General features: G+C 33.6%; 3 protein-coding genes and 1 pseudogene across 3 annotated transcripts in view; all 4 read right to left on the bottom strand.

The window, feature by feature from the left end:
• Positions 1-1,215: 1,215 nt before the first annotated feature.
• On the bottom strand, positions 1,216-3,183 carry LOC106760626. Its single transcript, XM_014644044.1, has one exon. The coding sequence runs from the start codon at positions 3,181-3,183 to the stop codon at positions 1,216-1,218; it is 1,968 nt and encodes a 655-aa protein (XP_014499530.1).
• Positions 3,184-4,429: 1,246 nt separating this feature from the next.
• LOC111240505 lies at positions 4,430-7,121 on the bottom strand (annotated as a pseudogene).
• Positions 7,050-17,814, bottom strand: part of LOC106761554 (toll/interleukin-1 receptor-like protein) — a 22,181-nt gene continuing 11,416 nt past the window's right edge. Inside the window, exons 2-3 of the mRNA XM_022781491.1 lie at positions 7,599-8,227; positions 7,050-7,227 (exon numbers count right to left, since the gene is read on the bottom strand). Of these exons, the coding sequence (XP_022637212.1) occupies positions 7,122-7,227; positions 7,599-8,227 (735 nt within the window). The 3' untranslated portion in view covers positions 7,050-7,121. The remainder of the gene's footprint in view (positions 7,228-7,598; positions 8,228-17,814) is intronic.
• Positions 10,144-13,519, bottom strand: LOC106761555 (cysteine-rich receptor-like protein kinase 10; the record flags this gene model as incomplete). The annotated part of the gene is given in 7 exon segments (XM_014645115.2): positions 10,144-10,522; positions 10,822-10,972; positions 11,132-11,369; positions 11,634-11,844; positions 11,934-12,112; positions 12,460-12,585; positions 12,860-13,519. Coding segments are annotated over 7 exon segments (1,874 nt in total), but the record flags the coding sequence as incomplete, so codon positions are not given.

The raw sequence follows: 17,814 nt of genomic DNA on the forward strand, positions 1-17,814 counted from the left end.
CTGCAACATCAATCTGATTACACTGTTACACGTCAACAACTCACTAACTCCGTTATAGACAAATTAACGGAAAGGACTCAATTGTTCCAATTTTGATGAAATTGGGATCNAATTGAGATTTTCAGAAAGAAAGGGACTAAATTGATATTTGAGGCGAAAATAGGGACCAAGTGAATGATTAAACCTATTTTTTATGGTGGAGAAGGCGGCTTCGCACTGGTCGTCCCAGTGTCGGGGCAAATTCTGCCTCATATTTTTTATTATAGGTTTGATATGGTCGGAGAGCTTCGGTATAAACCGTGATAAAGCAGTAAGGCGTCCGACTAAGCACTGGACCTCCTTGAGTTTCGTTGGGCTCCGCATTTCCAAAATCGTCTTGCACTTATCTGGGTTGGCCTCTATTCCGCGGTCGGTTAACAAAAAACCTAGGAACTTGCCTGCTTGCACTCCAAAGGTGCACTTTAACGGGTTTAATCGTAGGTCATACCGTTCGAGTTGTTGAAAGACTTCAGCCAGGTCTTTCAAATGTTGNTGGTGCGAGGAGCTCTTTACTACCATATCGTCTACATAAACCTCCATGCACCGGCCGATTTGCTCCCGAAAGACTTTGTCCATGAGCCGTTGGTACGTTGCGCCGACATTCTTCAGACCGAACGGCATCACTTCGTAGCAGTAATTGGCATGCTCTGTTATGAAAGCTGTTTTTTCTTGGTCCGGGACGTGCATGGGAATTTGGTTGTACCCGGAGTAGGCGTCAAGGAAACTCAAGACTGCATGTCCCGAAGCACCATCTACTAACCGATCGATGTTGGGAAGGGGGTAGTTATCCTTCGGGCAGGCTTTATTTAGATCAGTGAAGTCAACACACATTCGCCACTGACCGTTCGCTTTCTTGACCATCACAACGTTTGCGAGCCAAGTGCTGTATCGGATTTCCCGGACAAATCCGGCCTTCACCAGTTTGTCTACCTCGTTCTGCACGGCTTCCCTTTTGTCATTGCCTAGTCGCCGTTTCTTCTGTGCGACCGGACGGGCTTCACGGAATATTGACAACTTGTGGGTGATCACGCTGGGGTGAATTCCTGGCATGTCAGAGGCGGTCCATGCAAAAAGTTTGCTGTTCGTTTTCAGTAATGCAGTTAGGTCCCTTTCCTGTTCTGGCGTCAAGCCGGCGCCGATGGAAGTGGTTTGGTCGGCGTTTCTGCCGAGAATGAACTATTTGGTTTCCCCCTGGGGTTGAATGCGATCATCAGTGTTGGTCCTGGGATCCAAATCGACCAATATTGCCTCCGATCGTTTTTCTCTACGATATGTCTTGTCTTTCAGAGAAGCCACATAACACTGTCGGGCGATTTTCTGATCTGCCCGTACGGTACATATCTTTCCTTCTTCGGAAGGAAACTTCATCGCCAGGTGAGGGGTGGAAACTATGGCACCGAAGGCATTGAGACACGGCCGTCCTAGGAGGGCGTTATAGGAGGTGTGGGCTTCCACCAACAGAAACCGCGTACGGAGTTCCTTGGCCCTGTCGCCAGTTCCCAGCCGGGTTCTGAGATCTACGTAGCCTCGAGTATCCACTCGTTCGCCCGCAAAACCGACAATTTGCTCTCCGAATGGTGCTATTATATCTTCTGACAGTCCCATCTTTTGGAAAGTGGTCCAATATAGGATATTGACGGAACTGCCTTGATCGATCAGAACTTTACTCACATCGTACTCGGCTATACGGGCGGTTATCACCATTGGATCATCTTGGTCGGGATCTGGAGCATGAAAATCTTCGTCTGTGAAGGTGATGTCTGGCATCGATAGAGGGTTGCGGACGATGTTGTGAACGCTTCGTAAACTTCTTACGTGTCTTTTGCGAGCTGAGGATGAGGCCCCTCCTCCCGCAAAACCACCCGATATAGTGTCGATCCGTCCCCGCGGAGTGGGGTCGCGCTTCTGAGGTCTACTGCGAGAGCGTTCACGGTGCTGATCCCGGGAACGCTCGGTATTTCTTCTGGTATGCTCGGGACTTCTTCTAGCTCCCCTCGGCGACCGGTCTCGTTGGCGTGCGTCTGTTTGGACAAATTCTTGTAAATGTCCTTCACGAATCAACTTTTCAATTCTGTCTTTGAGGGCCCGGCATTCTTCTGTAGTGTGCCCCTGGTTGCCATGATATCTACAAACTTTAGCTCCGTCTGCGGCATCCGGAGTTCCTCGTCTTGCAGCGGAAATTAGGTTGGCCTGTAGGGCTTTTTCAAACACCTTCTCCCTAGAGGCTGTTAGAGGGGCATACCGGTTGTACTGAGGATTATAAGGAGCAGGGGCGTGTTTTTGCGGCGGCCTGTGGTTACGGTTTTTATCCCGTGACCGTCCCCTCTCATGTTTTGTCTCGGCTGAGGCAGCGTCCGTTTTCCGGCGAAAATGCCGCTGGTCCTCCATCATAATGAATTTGTTCATTTTTTCTTGCAGCTCCTCCATGGTTTTAGGCAACTTGGCGTACAGTGATTCTGAGACATAACCCGGTTTCAGGCAGTTAGGTAAATTAGTGATGATGAACTCATGACTTACCCCCTTTACTCTTCTTGCTACTTCAGTGTAACGGTGCATGAATTTTCTAAGTGGCTCGTCTTTCTCCTGTCTGAGATTGACGAGTTCGGCCGCTGTAGTCGCCTCTTTTCGGTTAGATACGTATTGCCTCTTCAACAGCCCGGCAAACGTACGGAAACTATCAATGGAGTTAGGAGGGAGAGCATAGTACCATTCAAGAGCTTCTCCCTTCAGGGATAGGGAAAACGCTCGGCATTTGACCGGATCGGCACTGGAATAAAAGGCCATTGAATCCAGGAAGCTTCGGAGGTGATGTTCTGGGTCGGTTGTTCCGTCGAATTTTTCTATTTGCGGAGGAGGCCGGTTGGGCATAGGAGCCTGCATGATAGCCTCCGTGAAGGGTAGCAAGTCCGGTGAGCGAGGAGGTCCCCTGTTCTGTGCCGTATGGTCTTCATCATCATTCCGGCTGTGGTCATCTGTTGTGTCTCGCTGTTTCTCCTTGAGTTGTTTAAGTTCCTCTGTGATCTTTAAATAGGCCTCTTGTTGTTGTAGTATGAGTTGATTCTGTCGTTCCAACTGGTCCTGAAGTCGCCTCATTTGCTCCGTGGGGTCTGTATTGTTTCCGTCTCTGCTCCTGGTGGTCACCATAGGGAATCTTCTACTTCGGCCCCACGGTGGGCGCCAAAATGTTACGGTATAAATTTACTGGGACCGAAGTACTAACCTCAATGACGTCGTCTTCTGTGTTTCTACCCGCTTTTCCTGATTCTTGATCGTACGTCTTCACACTTACTTCAGCCGTCCGGTGATCTCCTGGCTTTGACGGGGGGGGAGGTACTTGACATATCTCTGTTATAATATCTTTGTAAGATATATCCGGTGAATATATCTGAATGATATATTTTTGTGAACATTTTATACGCTGGCCTTTTACGCTGGAATCCGGAATTGGGCCTTGAGCCCAATGGGAATGTGTGGGCCGTTTGTCCACTAGGACCGTTCGGTCTTTAGTTATTTCCGATCGTTGGAAATATAGGACCGTACAGTAGTAATTATCTTTCCTCTAAGATTTAGTTACTTGAGTGTTTTTATAACACTTAAACAATATTTTATTGATGTTTTAAGTAATGATTGGATATTTTAACAAAGAAGAAATGAAGATAATTATTTATTCTCTGAAAGGATAACTATCAAGTGACAANCTTTGTGTATAAAGTCTTCTTAATGTTATTATTTCTCCAATTGTATAAATGTATTATATGATGTTATTTGTGTTATTTTTTTTATATATTTTAATTAGTTTATCCTAACTCTGTCTTATTTGTGTCATCTTTAGATATTTTTTTAACATACGAGAAAACAATTTACATAATTAAGAAATCAAGAAACACATTAGAAAAATAATAATTACAGTAAAGCGTAAAGTCTTAGCTTTTAGTGTTATTGTGGAACCAAATTGAACGCTGAAGAGAGAGGTCCTATTTTTTCAAACTATGTCACCTCCACACTTAGGGAATTTGAATGCAGCGCTGCTTCTGCTTCTACTCTGCCTCTCTCTGCTTAAATACGGAAATCTTGCGCTTCCGACCTGTCATTTTGAAGTTAATTAGGCCTTGTTCATTTATCCATCGATACTGAAATTTCTTCACATCCATCGTAACAAAATCCTTGTAACCCAACCATGCGATAATCGACTTCCAACTGAAACCAAAACGACGAATATCACGTCCGTTTATAGAAACATAATTTAACCACATGTGATCTCTTGTAAAATCCATTGGAATATGTTTATTGTGTAGACGAAATATAATTCAACACAAAACACCTATGAAATTATTGTCATGCGGAACGGGAGGTGGATCAATGATTATGTTTTCTTTGTCCAGGTATTGTATGTCCACGTTCACAAACTCATTGTTGAACAAATTCGGTATTTGACTTCCAGGCATAATACTTTCAGGCATGTAAATTTCACGGAAAAACAATTGGTAGGTCGCCTTGTACCAGCAGAGTTATTGGTTAGTAGTTGTTCTCCTACACAAAACAAAAATTAAAAAGCAATAAGAAGAAGGAAAGAGCATCCACACCTCAATAATTTGAATTGCCCATGAAAAACTCTTTCTAATGCACTCTTCAATCTCAACTAATTCTGGGCAGTCGAAAATGATTAATGCTGTATGTTCAAGAAGTGGAAAATTGGTAAGATTGGAAAGTATTGAAGATTGTGATCTCAACAGGTTGTAAGGTTCTGAGGGCAAGACCGTTCGTGAAGGAAGATTAGGCAAGTATTTCAATCGCTTGCATTCCTGTAAGTTTAAATAATACAGTCTCCAAAGGTCCTTGAGATTAGGCAATGTAACAAAATTGTTTCCCTTTAAATTTAGCTTCTCTAAGGAACTTAACTTTCCAATGTAATCAGGAATTTGAGCTAAGTTACAGAAGCTTAGATCGAGTTCACACAAACAAGAGAGAGGAGAGGAGGGCGACAAACAGTTGATCAAGTGCTCTGTGTTCGTTGCTTCATCCAGTAACCAATTACTACCTATTATTGAACAACCACTCACTTCCAGATATTTAAGAGAATTCAGGCCCACTATAGTATTGGATAAGATTACTAGTTTTTTGCAGTCTCTCAAAATCAAACCAACAAGCTTTCTTAGACTCCCAATAGATGGAGTGAGTTTTTGGAGCAGTACGCATCCTTCAAGATTTATCCATTCAAGATTTAGGGCCTCTGCTACATCTGGCATCTCAACTAAACTTTCGCAAAAACAGAGATCCAAACGCTTCAAACTGGGTAATGGCTACATAGATGAGCAAAAAAAAAAAAAGAAAACAAAATTAATAATCACAGGTTTTCTTTAATTTCTTTTCTTCATAAATTAATCAAAGAATAAAGGAATTAAAAATAAAAAGTTTGTCATTTATTTTGTTTATTTTTAAAAGAAGTACAAATAAAAAATTAATTTACACTACCTTTGTGCCTTCCCAAAGTCGTTGAATACTGCTCCTACACAGGTTTAACTCAACTAGTTTGTGTGGCTGAAAAGTTTGAGGCAAACACTCAAACGGATATCTGTACCAAATAAGATATCCTAGTTCATTCGAAAGATGACTCAAACTTCCCGAAAACTTCACGTTCCCAACATTAAGTAATTTTAGGTGTTTAATTTTTGATAGACCATCCGCCTTGATTGTTTCATCTATAAATCAGTTGCATGATTCCGTAAATTTAGAAGCAGTTTTGTAATTGTTGAATAGTCTATGATAATATTAGGAAGTAGCATGTTACGTCTGTCCTCAATTTTTTCTTTTCAGTTTCTTTAATCTTAGTGAGGCTATATATTAGGCAGTTTCTCATTCAATAAAACACAGGAATTTCTTCTTTCACAATACAACCTTTACATACCTCGCATTACAGGAACATCACTCTCCTCGTCCCATCTAAGAACTATTGCCTCAAGGTTTCGAGTTGCCTATAACATGGCACATTGTTAGATGTATGTTTTGAAGTATTTACAAATTCTAAAATAATTGCAATCTAAAATTTATAATTAAACACGTAAATTTTACCTCGTTCTCTGACATAGCATTATGGAGATCTTTGTGTGTCCACAACCTACTCCACTTTATAGGCTCTTTAGGTGATACTTCCCGAACAATACACCTCCCCAAATCCACTAGCAAGCTATGCATATATGTATGAACCTAAAGGTACTTCTGGTAATGAGTGATTTATCAATGAGAACTTGTATACTATCTTGAGGATGAAATCCACGGAAACTTAGAATTTCATTCACTTCTTCTTCAAGGTAATAATTGAAGAAGCAAGCAATATCCAAAAATGTTTGTTTGTATTTTTCTTCCAGTTGAATATAACTTATGCGCAAAATATCCATAATATTTTTACTTTTATTTTCTTTTAGCCCTTCCAATACACTTTTCCATTGTGACAAACTTCGGCCAAACAAAGATGACCCAATTGTTTCAATCGCCAAGGGATGCCCTTCAACATGTGATAGTATCTCATATGCCAACTTTTCATAATCGCTCAAAATGTAATTAACTTTGAAAGCATTTCTACAAAATAGTTGGATAACATCTTCTCGTATCAACGGTCGAACTTGATAAATATCATCCACTCCATGTATCTTCAATATTTGTTCATCCCTAGAAACTATGATGATTTTGCTCCCTCCACCTAAGCATTCTCGCAACAAATTGTCTCTGTTTCCACTAAATATCCTCAGTTGTTCAACTTCATCAACGTTGTCAAAAACTATAAGTGCCTTAGCATTCTTCAGTTTGGACTGCACCAAACATGTTCCCTCGATAACATTGCAAATCTCTAAATTTTTCTCATTTAGAGTGTGAGAAATTAATTGCTTTTGTAAGCCCAACGAACGAGAATGTACAAATATTTTACTTACATCATCAATAAAACAACGATGATTATATTGATGACAAATTCTTTCATATAAAGCCCGAGCAAGAGTTGTCTTTCCGATGCCACCCATCCCACTTATCCCGACAACTCGAACATCATTAAGAATGTCGAAACGCAAAATATTTCCTAAGTCTTGAACTCAATCCTCTATCCCAACAAGTTTATCCCTTGAAAGATTTAAAATTTTTGGTCTCAAATTATTTATTATCTCTTGAACAATTTTTTCAATCTGTTCATTTTGTGGCCTGAAAATTTAATTGAAATGAAGATAAAACATCATGAACAGAGCATGAAAAGAGCATATACATTTTTAGGATAAAATAATAACGTAAAATATTTTAACTGTGAAACTATTATTTTCATTAAATTAGTATATATTTGGACTCAACTACCTCTGTTTCTGTTTTTAGATAATGACAACACAAATCATAATTACCATAAAGAAAGTCTTAGAAAGCTATAAAATATTTGTGATTAGTCTTTAAGCAAAAATAGCTAAAAAGAAGCAGAATACAGTATATATAGGCCACCGCAGTTTAATTTTTGTGAAGCACTTCCAAATATCAATAAAGCTAGATTTGTCATTAAATCAATATTGAGAGAGAAGAGTGCTCACTTATTTGCGATTTCCGAACCAGAGATATCGGCTACTTTTCTGAAAGCTTCTTTCCATCTTTGAACTTCCTCCATCTTTACCTTATCTTCTCTGAATCTATTTTCGTGTTCTGCAAATGCTCTCTCATAACATCCTTTCTGGTTGCGCACCGTCGTAGGCTCAACATCATAAAATATAGGTATAACAGGTCTTGTTGAAGTTTCACAGCAATTAAGTATCTCTACCAGTTCACGCAAGCACCAAGTGGAGGAAGCATAATTCTTTGATAAGACAACAAGGAAAACTTGAGAGCCCTGAATGGCTTGTAGAAACTCGGGTGCTATGAAATCACCTTTTCTGATACATTGGTCATCTTTGAAGGCAAGAATGCCTTGTCGACGGAGAGCTCCAAAGAGAAAACTAGTGAAGTTGTAGCGCGTGTCTTCATCACGGAAGCTGACAAATACATCGTATGCATTAGATAAAGAAGAGGTGCGATGGATGATGGCGTCGGACGCTGGTACGGAAGGTCCGATAAGGGCTGTTGGGTGAGACACGGTCATACCGTCGGACATGCCGGACATGATCCGGTCCGGTTCTTTGACAAACCGGAGGATACGGCGGAGAATGTTGAAGACAGGCGAATACATTTATTAAGGAAATCAGAAACTCAATTCCTGGAACTCTTTTCCTTGAATTTTAGATTTGAGTGAGAAAGCGAGAGATAGTTGTTTAATAGGAGAAGTAAGGGAGTGGCCTGACTTTATAGAGAAAGGAAAGAGAGGTAAATGTAAGGAAGAGAAACATCTTGGTCTTGTAATGCATCGGTATAACAGGTCTGTGTTCATTAGTGGAAGCAGAAATTGCTGCGAAAATGTAAGCAAAAGTCAAGCGGTTGATGGTGGAATTAACGCCTTTCATTTTTGCGTTTTTTCGTAGAAGCTTATGAGAAAAATCATTGATTATAATTGTACTATTTGCCTGCGAAAATGCAGACAAACAATCTAGAAATATAGATTCGAATCCTGCGGTTGGTGGTGGAATTATAAAGTTAACGCGTTTCTTACTGTTTGCCTGCAAAAATGCAGGCAGTCAATCTAAGCTTTTTTCGTAGAAGCTTTTCAGAAAAATCATTCTAAGATTAATAAAACGCGTTTCATTTTTGCGAGTACTGTTTGGTATTGTATGGATAGGTCTACTTCATGTTCCTCACTGATAATTAAAAGCTGGTAAAGTTCTTCTTGATACAGAGTTTCTTTACTTATTTATCTTCTTATTCTCAATCAATATTGATTTGACATATATTTTTAATCTACTAAACTGATATTTTATTTTATTTTATTAAAATATTCATATATAATATGTGGTCATTTATAATATATATAATTAATTCTTTTCCAGATTGGATTTTTTCAATCTATTGATTATTAAATAGTTAAATCAATATTTTATATTGTATAACATCGGATATGAAAATAGTTATTTTAGAATAAAATTAAATATAATTTTAGTTTCTAAATTTTGAATACGAAATTAAAATTAGTTCATATTTCAAAATTTAATATAAGTTAATTTATTGTATAATATAATTAGACTATTGATTGTATGAGTATGATAAAATTATTAATACTAACACAATCATATTTTGAAATAATTTTAAATAAAATAGAGATAAGTTTGTTGAATTTTTATAGAGAAATCCATTCAAATTTGCTAAATTTGGAGCCATTTCTACAAATGTTAGAAATTGAGAAAACAAAACCCATACAATTTTGTTTTTCCTTGAAATAGTCTAGTTCTAATCTTTATCTATATAATTTTTCTTTGTAGAAGGGGTGGAACCGACGTTTTCTTGTTCTATCCAAATATTTCTTTTTATTCTTTTTTATGTTATTTATACGTTTTTTATCACTGAATAATATTTCTATACTCAATATTTTGTTGTGAAAAATGTTTCATACATACATGAAACTAATTATTAGTATCATAAAAGTATTGTATTATAATATATGTAAAATATCTTTTTTGTCCCAATTTTGGTTACGAATATTCGAAATGTTCCCATTTTATTTTTTTTGTTCAATATAGTCCTAAAAAACGTAATTATGGTCAATTTAGTCCTTTTTCTGTTCAATGTAATCCTAAAGAACGTAATTTGTGTTCAATTTAGTCCTTTTTACAAACTCCGTGAACCACAAACAAGGACTAAATTGAACACAAATTACGTTCTTTAGGACTACATTGAACATAAAAAGGACTAAATTGAACATAATTACGTTGTTTAGGATTATATTGAACAGAAAAATAAAATGGGGACCAGTTTGAATATTCGCAGGGAAAAAAAAGGTATTTAACCTATAATATATGACACAAGTTTGAATTCCACATTAAACGTGTTTTCAGGTTTCAAAATTTGATGATAAATTAATTGTTGATTAAGTTTCATTGATTTTAAGTTTACCAAGACTTGATTGGAGAAATAATGGAAACTACATGAAAAATGAACAACTCTTGAAAACTCAATCACTTTTATACACCAGCCAAAGAATCATGTCATGTTCCTAAATACATTACTTTTCTTTGTGTTCCAAAAACTTGATTATACACATTTCTTGCAACCTATCTATTATGATTCATCACCTTGGTATCACTTCAGAGACTGTTATTTGATTGAGAGAGTAATGCATAGAAGTGTTTGATGAAGATTCTCTTTCAATGGCTGCTCTTCCAACAGAAAATGCAGGGCGTGTGGGGCTGGGAAGACTCATTGTGTCACTTGCAAGCATATGAACAACACTTGACATTGTTGGTCTATCTGCTGCATCTTCTTGCACACACAACAGTCCAATGTGCATACACTTCACAAATTCACTGTGTACACTTGATTTTTCTATTGATGGATCCATCAATTCCAACCCTTTGCTTTCACACCAGAGGTTCCATGCCTATGATAGTAAATGCAGATGATTTAGATAGAACCACTTGAAGAAAATGAAGAGAACATAAGGTTAAACGATAGAGAAATTCTAGGAATGAATAAGTTTCAACCAAGAACAATACTATTATTAGTACTCTTCTAATAATGGATATATAAGGAAGCTTTAAGACTAGAAAACAGGTAAAACCAACATAAAACTTTTGTTCTTGTGCTAGAGTAGGTGACAACAAACATTTGGGGACTAAAAGCAGAACATGTGCATGTATCATGAACATATTTAAACATAAATGTAAGTTTGAAACATACATATACGAGAAGGCTTTGGCCTCTGTCTGACTGATAGAATTTACAGCTCATTTTTCCACTGATGATCTCTAGCAAAAGAACACCAAAGCTGAAAACATCTGACTTCACTGAAAACAAACCTTCCATAGCATACTCTGGAGCCATGTATCCACTGCTCAAAATCAATGTAACAGTAAGCTTTATAAATCTCAAGTAAATTCAGCAAGAGGAGAAGGCTAGAAAATTAATTGTGATGCTATGTGGCAATTCATAGTTACATGTTCATGTGAAGATTTTGGTACACAATTGAAAGAAGGAAAATGGTTCATACTATGTTCCAACAACTCTAATTGTGTTGGCCTGCCTCTGGTCTCCTCCAAATGTTCTTGCCAATCCAAAGTCTGAGATTTTAGGATTCATTTCTTGATCTAGCAAAATGTTGCTAGCTTTCAGGTCTCTGTGAATAACCCTTAATCTTGAGTCTTCATGTAGATATAGAAGCCCTTTAGCAATCCCATTTATAATGTTTAATCGATTTTTCCAATCCAGATGGACACCCTTCTCGGTATCTGAAATTCAATTCTAAGAAATATGATCACTATATTCAAAAACATGTCATTCAAAGTGAAAAATATGACTACATTCACAGCAAATATGAACTAGGTAGCAAAATGTTGTGTTGGTGTTTGTGCATGAACTAACTTCTATTATATGTAATCAAACTCAGAAGTTTATATCGGAATATATATCAAGATCTTCTGTCAAATTGTTGATTTGTTTCAATGACGAGAAATGAAATAATGAACAACTGGGTCATTGTTTTGGAGTCATACCAAATAGGTGGAAATCAAGGCTTGAATTTGGCATGAATTCATAGACTAGCAGCTTTTCATTTTGCTCAATGCAGCCAGCCAACAGTCTCACAAGATTGCGATGCTGCAATTTGGCAATCAATATTACTTCATTCTTGAATTCCTCCCCACCTTGAACTGATGTTTTCGAAAGCCTTTTAACAGCAATTTGTCTTCCATCTGGTAATATACCCTAGAATATTTTTCAAATTTATAAGTAAGAATGTTGCAAGTGAAGAAACCAAACAAGTAAACATCATGCCTGATATCCTAATTCACTACCTTATAGACAGGTCCAAATCCACCTTTCCCCAGTTTTTGTTCATCAGAAAAATTGTTTGTACATTTTAGAATAGTACTCAGAGGTATCATAGGAAGGTCAGTGTTCATACTCTCCTCCTTTTCTGTTTGTTCTTGTGAAAATATTGAATTTAGTCCCTCCTCTTGTNTANTTTGTTTGTCTGCAAAGATGAAATTATCAGACATAAACAGGAACTNATAGATAGCCTTGGCTGAGAGAACACTTTTAGAGTTATGATATGATTGGAACTTTATTTCTATAAACACTTGCAAAAGAAGAAAATAAGAAATGAAAAATCTTTTCCACAGACTAAAATTAGCTTATAAATAAGTTAAACATCAACTTTTTTTGGAGTAGTTAACAGGAGAAAGCTTTTACAAATTAGTTTAACATATGTACATAAACTAATTATAGTCTATGGAAAAGCTTTATCTCATATTTCTTCTTTCTATTTTCCTCTCCTACAAGTTTTTCTGAAGAGGTTTATCCAATGTTCTTTATGCTTACCTTTTTTCCTTTTCAAGCAGCAGTAGTATATGCTGATAGCCAATAGAGCTAGTACTACAATTCCAGCTACGACAATGATTACTATAAGCCACCACCTTCTGTTATTCCCATCTGTGGCTGCATTATCTAGAGAAAATAGCAAGTTTAATTTGTGTAAAATGGTGAGAACTGAAAATATGTTTATTTCAGGCCTTATAAAAACTCAGGATCAAACAAGCACAAGTTGTTGGGGAGCAAGGGGTATGAATTTTGAAATCTGTGACAAGATAATCTTCAACAGAAGATGTTAATAACAACACTTTAACCATCAATCCAAATTTAAGGGAATGAATTTTCACTGATCATATAAACCGTAGCAAATGAATGTCTCAGAATGAAGGTGAAAAAAATGAACTCATACCTTGCTGAGGTGGTGGTGCAGAATCAGTACCATTCAAAAAGAAAGGCTGAGTTTCATACATAACCATACAACTTGGAGAAAAGATACGCCACACCTTCTTCTCCTGACAGCAATTGTCAACATCCTCAAGCATATTGCTCAAACATGTTCTGCATTCCTCAGCTGTAATGTCTCTGCTGCACTGCACCCAACCATACCTTCTCTGAGTGCCATTTATGTTGAACATATGTGTTCCAAACTTCAAGGGTGCCTCTGACCCTATTTGTATCAAACCATTCATCAAAACCTGAGCATCACTGTCAAACTCTCCAGCACTAGTAGAATTCTGCGTGGCATCAAACATGGGAATCCTTGGCCTAAGGGTGAGATTGCCAAAGAAATTCTCGTTTGAGTACCTCAGANNACAANAGNNGNNCCAGAGAATAGCAGANGCATTGTTGGGGCAGTGCTGCATGAGCAAGATACTAGAGTTTTGGACACAAGCATTGCAAAGGCTGGTGTTCACATCACCACGGCAAAGGTAGAGTCCATAAACCATGTCTTGATTAACACCAGAAGTTCTATTCCCAAAACCATTGCTGGTAGCAGAATCAGATGAGAGGGAAGTGAACAAATTGTTGAGGTTGGTTTGGTAAGAAGTAGAAGGAGGAGCAGAAGATTCGTCCAAACAAGCATATCTATAATCAAGTGGTTGTTGTGAGTTGCTGCTGTTCTGAGCAGAAACAAAGCAAACAACGAGGTATATCAGTTTGATGATGAATAACCACTGATAGATCATTCTTCTTTTGCTGCAATCACCACTGTGTATCATCAGCATAATGATCCGAGGAGTGTTTCAGAGGCCAAGATTTCGAAGTTATACATCATCGATTTGTCAAACGTTTGACATTTGCTCATTTTCATGTTCTTGCTTGTAGCATCAACTTTTTGACCATGCAAAACACAAAATGTGAAACCCCATATAGTATTAGAAAATTTCAAAAATTGGTTAATACTAAATTAACTTTATACAAATTGTTCCGGCTTAATTAAGTATCAAGTTTTATAATTTATGTATTTTCAATTGAATTTTTTTTTATTTTTTTTCTATTGAGTACTTAATATTTTATGTTTTTTATTTGAGTAGGCATCATTTGATTTTTATGTGAAATATGTGATATTACTATTATGTATTTTTGTTTGATTTGAAATGTGTTGGATACCGATATATTATTGTTATTAAACTAAAAAATAGTTATTATTACGATATTACTAAATTGTTATAAACTATGACGTAGAAGTTTTGATGATAATGGAAACATTCACACTGGTAAAAGTCAAAATAATAAAAATCACTCTTAATACATTAAGAGTAATATTATTGAATATTAATCATAAAATTTTATATCATTTTTACTAATCACAAAATTTATATTTTAAAAACAAATAAATAAAATAATGATAAAAATTTATCTGGAATCTAGGATTCCATACAATTCTGTTTCTAAAAAACAAAAGAAAAAATAAATATTTAAACTTTTTTATTTTTTAATTCTTAATTTTTAAAGTATTTGAGACTATTATACATGATAGTACCAGTAATATTATTTAATAAAATCTTATTCATATGTTTTTTTTTTGTTCATATTTGGAAGCGTGTTTGTAAGCAATGAAAAAATAGTTTAACATTAAAAGCAAAATCATGGTCAACATTGGTACCTCTGAAAAAGTTAAAACCATGTTTGGCATGCAAATAATTGAGGTAAGGGACCATCCAATGTCTTCATCATGTTTTGGTTAAGATATTCATAAATGTTGAAAGTATATATGTCTTTGGATTGATGATCCAAACACTTTATAATTTTTAATTTTTATTTTATTTTAATTTTTTTTCTGGCAGATTAGAACTACACTGAATCAGACATAAAAGGAAAATAAATGATGAAAAGTATAATTTGGCTAACATCAAGTAAAAATAACAAAACTTTAAGGTTGTCTCAATTTATAGTTTAGGAAAAAGTTTTTTTAACAACTCTTTTTTAACCATTTTTTACAACGTACGTGACAATTTGTGATTGATCCGTTTCAAATATTTTTTTAAAATAAATTCAAACAGACCAATAAAATTGTAACACGTGTCATGTTATAAAAAAGTTGTTAAAAAAAAAGTTGTTAAAATATGATTTTCCATGGTTTAAATGGAATTAGGAGTTAAACTTGATTATAATAAAGAGTACCCAAAAGGTTTCTTTAAAATTTATGAGATAGGATAAACCAAATGGTAGGTTGACATGTGTCATTCATATTTTTTCAAAAAATCATTCAATTTACCTTTTAAAGAAATAAGGAGAATAATGCATTAGTTTGTGTGATTATTTGATAACAATGTAAATTAAATTTTGTTAATAAATTATCTAAAAATTAATAAATATATTTTTGTAATTAAATATCCAAATATTAATTATAAATTATTATTTCTAAATTATAAAAAAAATAATTAGGTTATTTTTTATTTATCTGTAAGATTTTTTTTTGTTCATATTTTTTTTTCAATTTTTTCTTTTAATTAATCGCTATTTTAAATTAAAATAATTACATTACTATTTTTATCCTTTAAATGACTATTAATCTAAATTTAGTTGTTATAAATTAAAACAAATATTTTACTATTTTATCCTTTTAATAATTACTTTTTTTAATTCAAATAATTATTTATAATAAATAATAAAAATGTATACATATTATTTTTTTATAATTATTTTAATAAAAATTATTTTAAAGAGAAAATAAAAATTAGAATAAAAAAATTAACATGTTTTTACTTGTTTGAATAATATTCTTTCAATTCATGTAATAATTATAGTTAAAAACTAAATTTTGAGAACTCCAAAAATTATTTTAATTAAAAAACAATTTAAATGTGATACGAATTTTTATGTACATAGTGAATTAAAAAGGTTTAATTATTGATTAAAAGTATAAAAATATTTATCAAGTTCCAAATTATTGTTCAATAATATTTTTAAGATTCCAAAAGTAAAAAATTAAAAAAAAAAATTGTATAAACTTTTCCCAATATAACATCTTAATAGATCTTGAAAAAAAAAACGAATACAATAATGAGTCAAACTTACTAGTAATTCATTAATGGCAAATACATCTTGGAAGGGTCTTCTAAATAATTATTTTATGTTTAAAAGGTTCAATTTGTCATTTTTCTATTGAGAATATTTAATTATATAAATTTGACTTGCATTAACCAAAATCATCAAATTTCATCTAAAATATAGAAGAATATCGGAATTCATACATCAAAAACATCAAATAAATAAATAATACATGAGAGAGAAAGAAGGTGAACAAAATAAAGATTAAGTTTAAAGTCAATGAAAGTTGTACATGTGTGAAATGATAAACATGTCTCTCACCTTCCATACACATATATCAATTTTAAAATAGCAATAAAAAATGTATATATAAATATCTCTTCATAATAGTATTCCCTCATATAGAATAATACAAATCTTATTAATCAATTATTTTAAATATTAGTTTGCAAATATTAAAACATCATTTGCATTAAACAAGTTGAAAAGTTTTATAGTTCTTTATAAATGGTGTCATTATTTCATATTATTATTTTTCTTAGTGTTTAAAACATGTATTATAATTATTTCTCAAATTGCAAATATTATGTATTTTTTTATGTATGTTTTTGTGATTGTTATGTTTAGAATTGTATACATAAAACATGTATTATAATTATTTCTCCTTATACTATGTTTTCTAAAATTAGTTGGAAGGTAGTTGAAAATTGAAAAGGTATTTGAGAGTTAAAAAGCTAATTATTAATAATTAAAAAACTTATCAATAAAATTATCTTAAAGCTGTAAAATGGTAAACAAAGATACAAATAATTATTGAGTCAAATCTTAATATTAAGTAATTACATATTTTTAATAATTATAAATATAACAATATTCATGGTAAAATAAATTAAAATTGTATTCGTTAATCAATTTAGGTTTGATTAGCAATAATAGAAAAATCAATTAACATTAATACCCCCAAATACTTTTAAAAGTCTAAATGTGGTCATTGTCTCATGTAATTAATGTGATTATTAATGCGATTAATTAATTTTTCATAAAATAATAGCTTAATAATGTAGTTTGAATTTTCAGCATAGGACAATAAATTGGAATATGTAAATGATCCATCAACATCATACCTCACCTTTTTTTTCCCTTAAAGTTATTATTTATAAATTCAACTGTTAAATCATACAATATAATTTAATTCTTAATAGCTATAATACTGTAAAGGTCAACTTTAAATCTTACTTTCAACTTTGAAATTAAGATATTGGTTTGGTCAAAGAAGAGTATAGAACTATTTTTAAAAAAATATTAATACCTCTATTAACTAAATAAAACTATTTTAATATACACAGAATAGAGATTAAGCCTCTAACTACGTGATTAAGAAACGAAGTTATTTGTTAATCATATGAGTTATTTTTATAATTCTACTTCCATCTTAATTAATATTTGGGCAATATTGATTTTTGTAAATAATCGATTTAAATTTTTATTTCATCTAAATCTATCCCCAAATTTTAAGTTTAGCCTAATTAATATTAAGATGTTATTCATGTTGTAAAAAAATATCTTTAAATTTTAATTGACTTTCAAAATTTAATTTTCCATTTTAATAGTAGACACTCTAAACTTTAAATTCCATTTCAATTCATTCTGAAATTTGATTCTACTTATAAATATAGATTACATTAATCTGAAATTATATTGCTAAGGGAAAAGAAACTTCAGCTAATTATTTATCTTATATTTTAATTGTTCANTATTTTAATTTTTGTATAAAAAATGCTTTCAAACATTAAAGTATAAGAAAATTATATTAAAAAATTAAATAAAATGATTTTTATCATTTTATATTTATATGTTTTTAAGTCTAAA

This window comes from Vigna radiata, chromosome 5, assembly GCF_000741045.1.
Source record: "Vigna radiata var. radiata cultivar VC1973A chromosome 5, Vradiata_ver6, whole genome shotgun sequence".
Classification (NCBI taxonomy): Eukaryota; Viridiplantae; Streptophyta; class Magnoliopsida; order Fabales; family Fabaceae; genus Vigna; species Vigna radiata.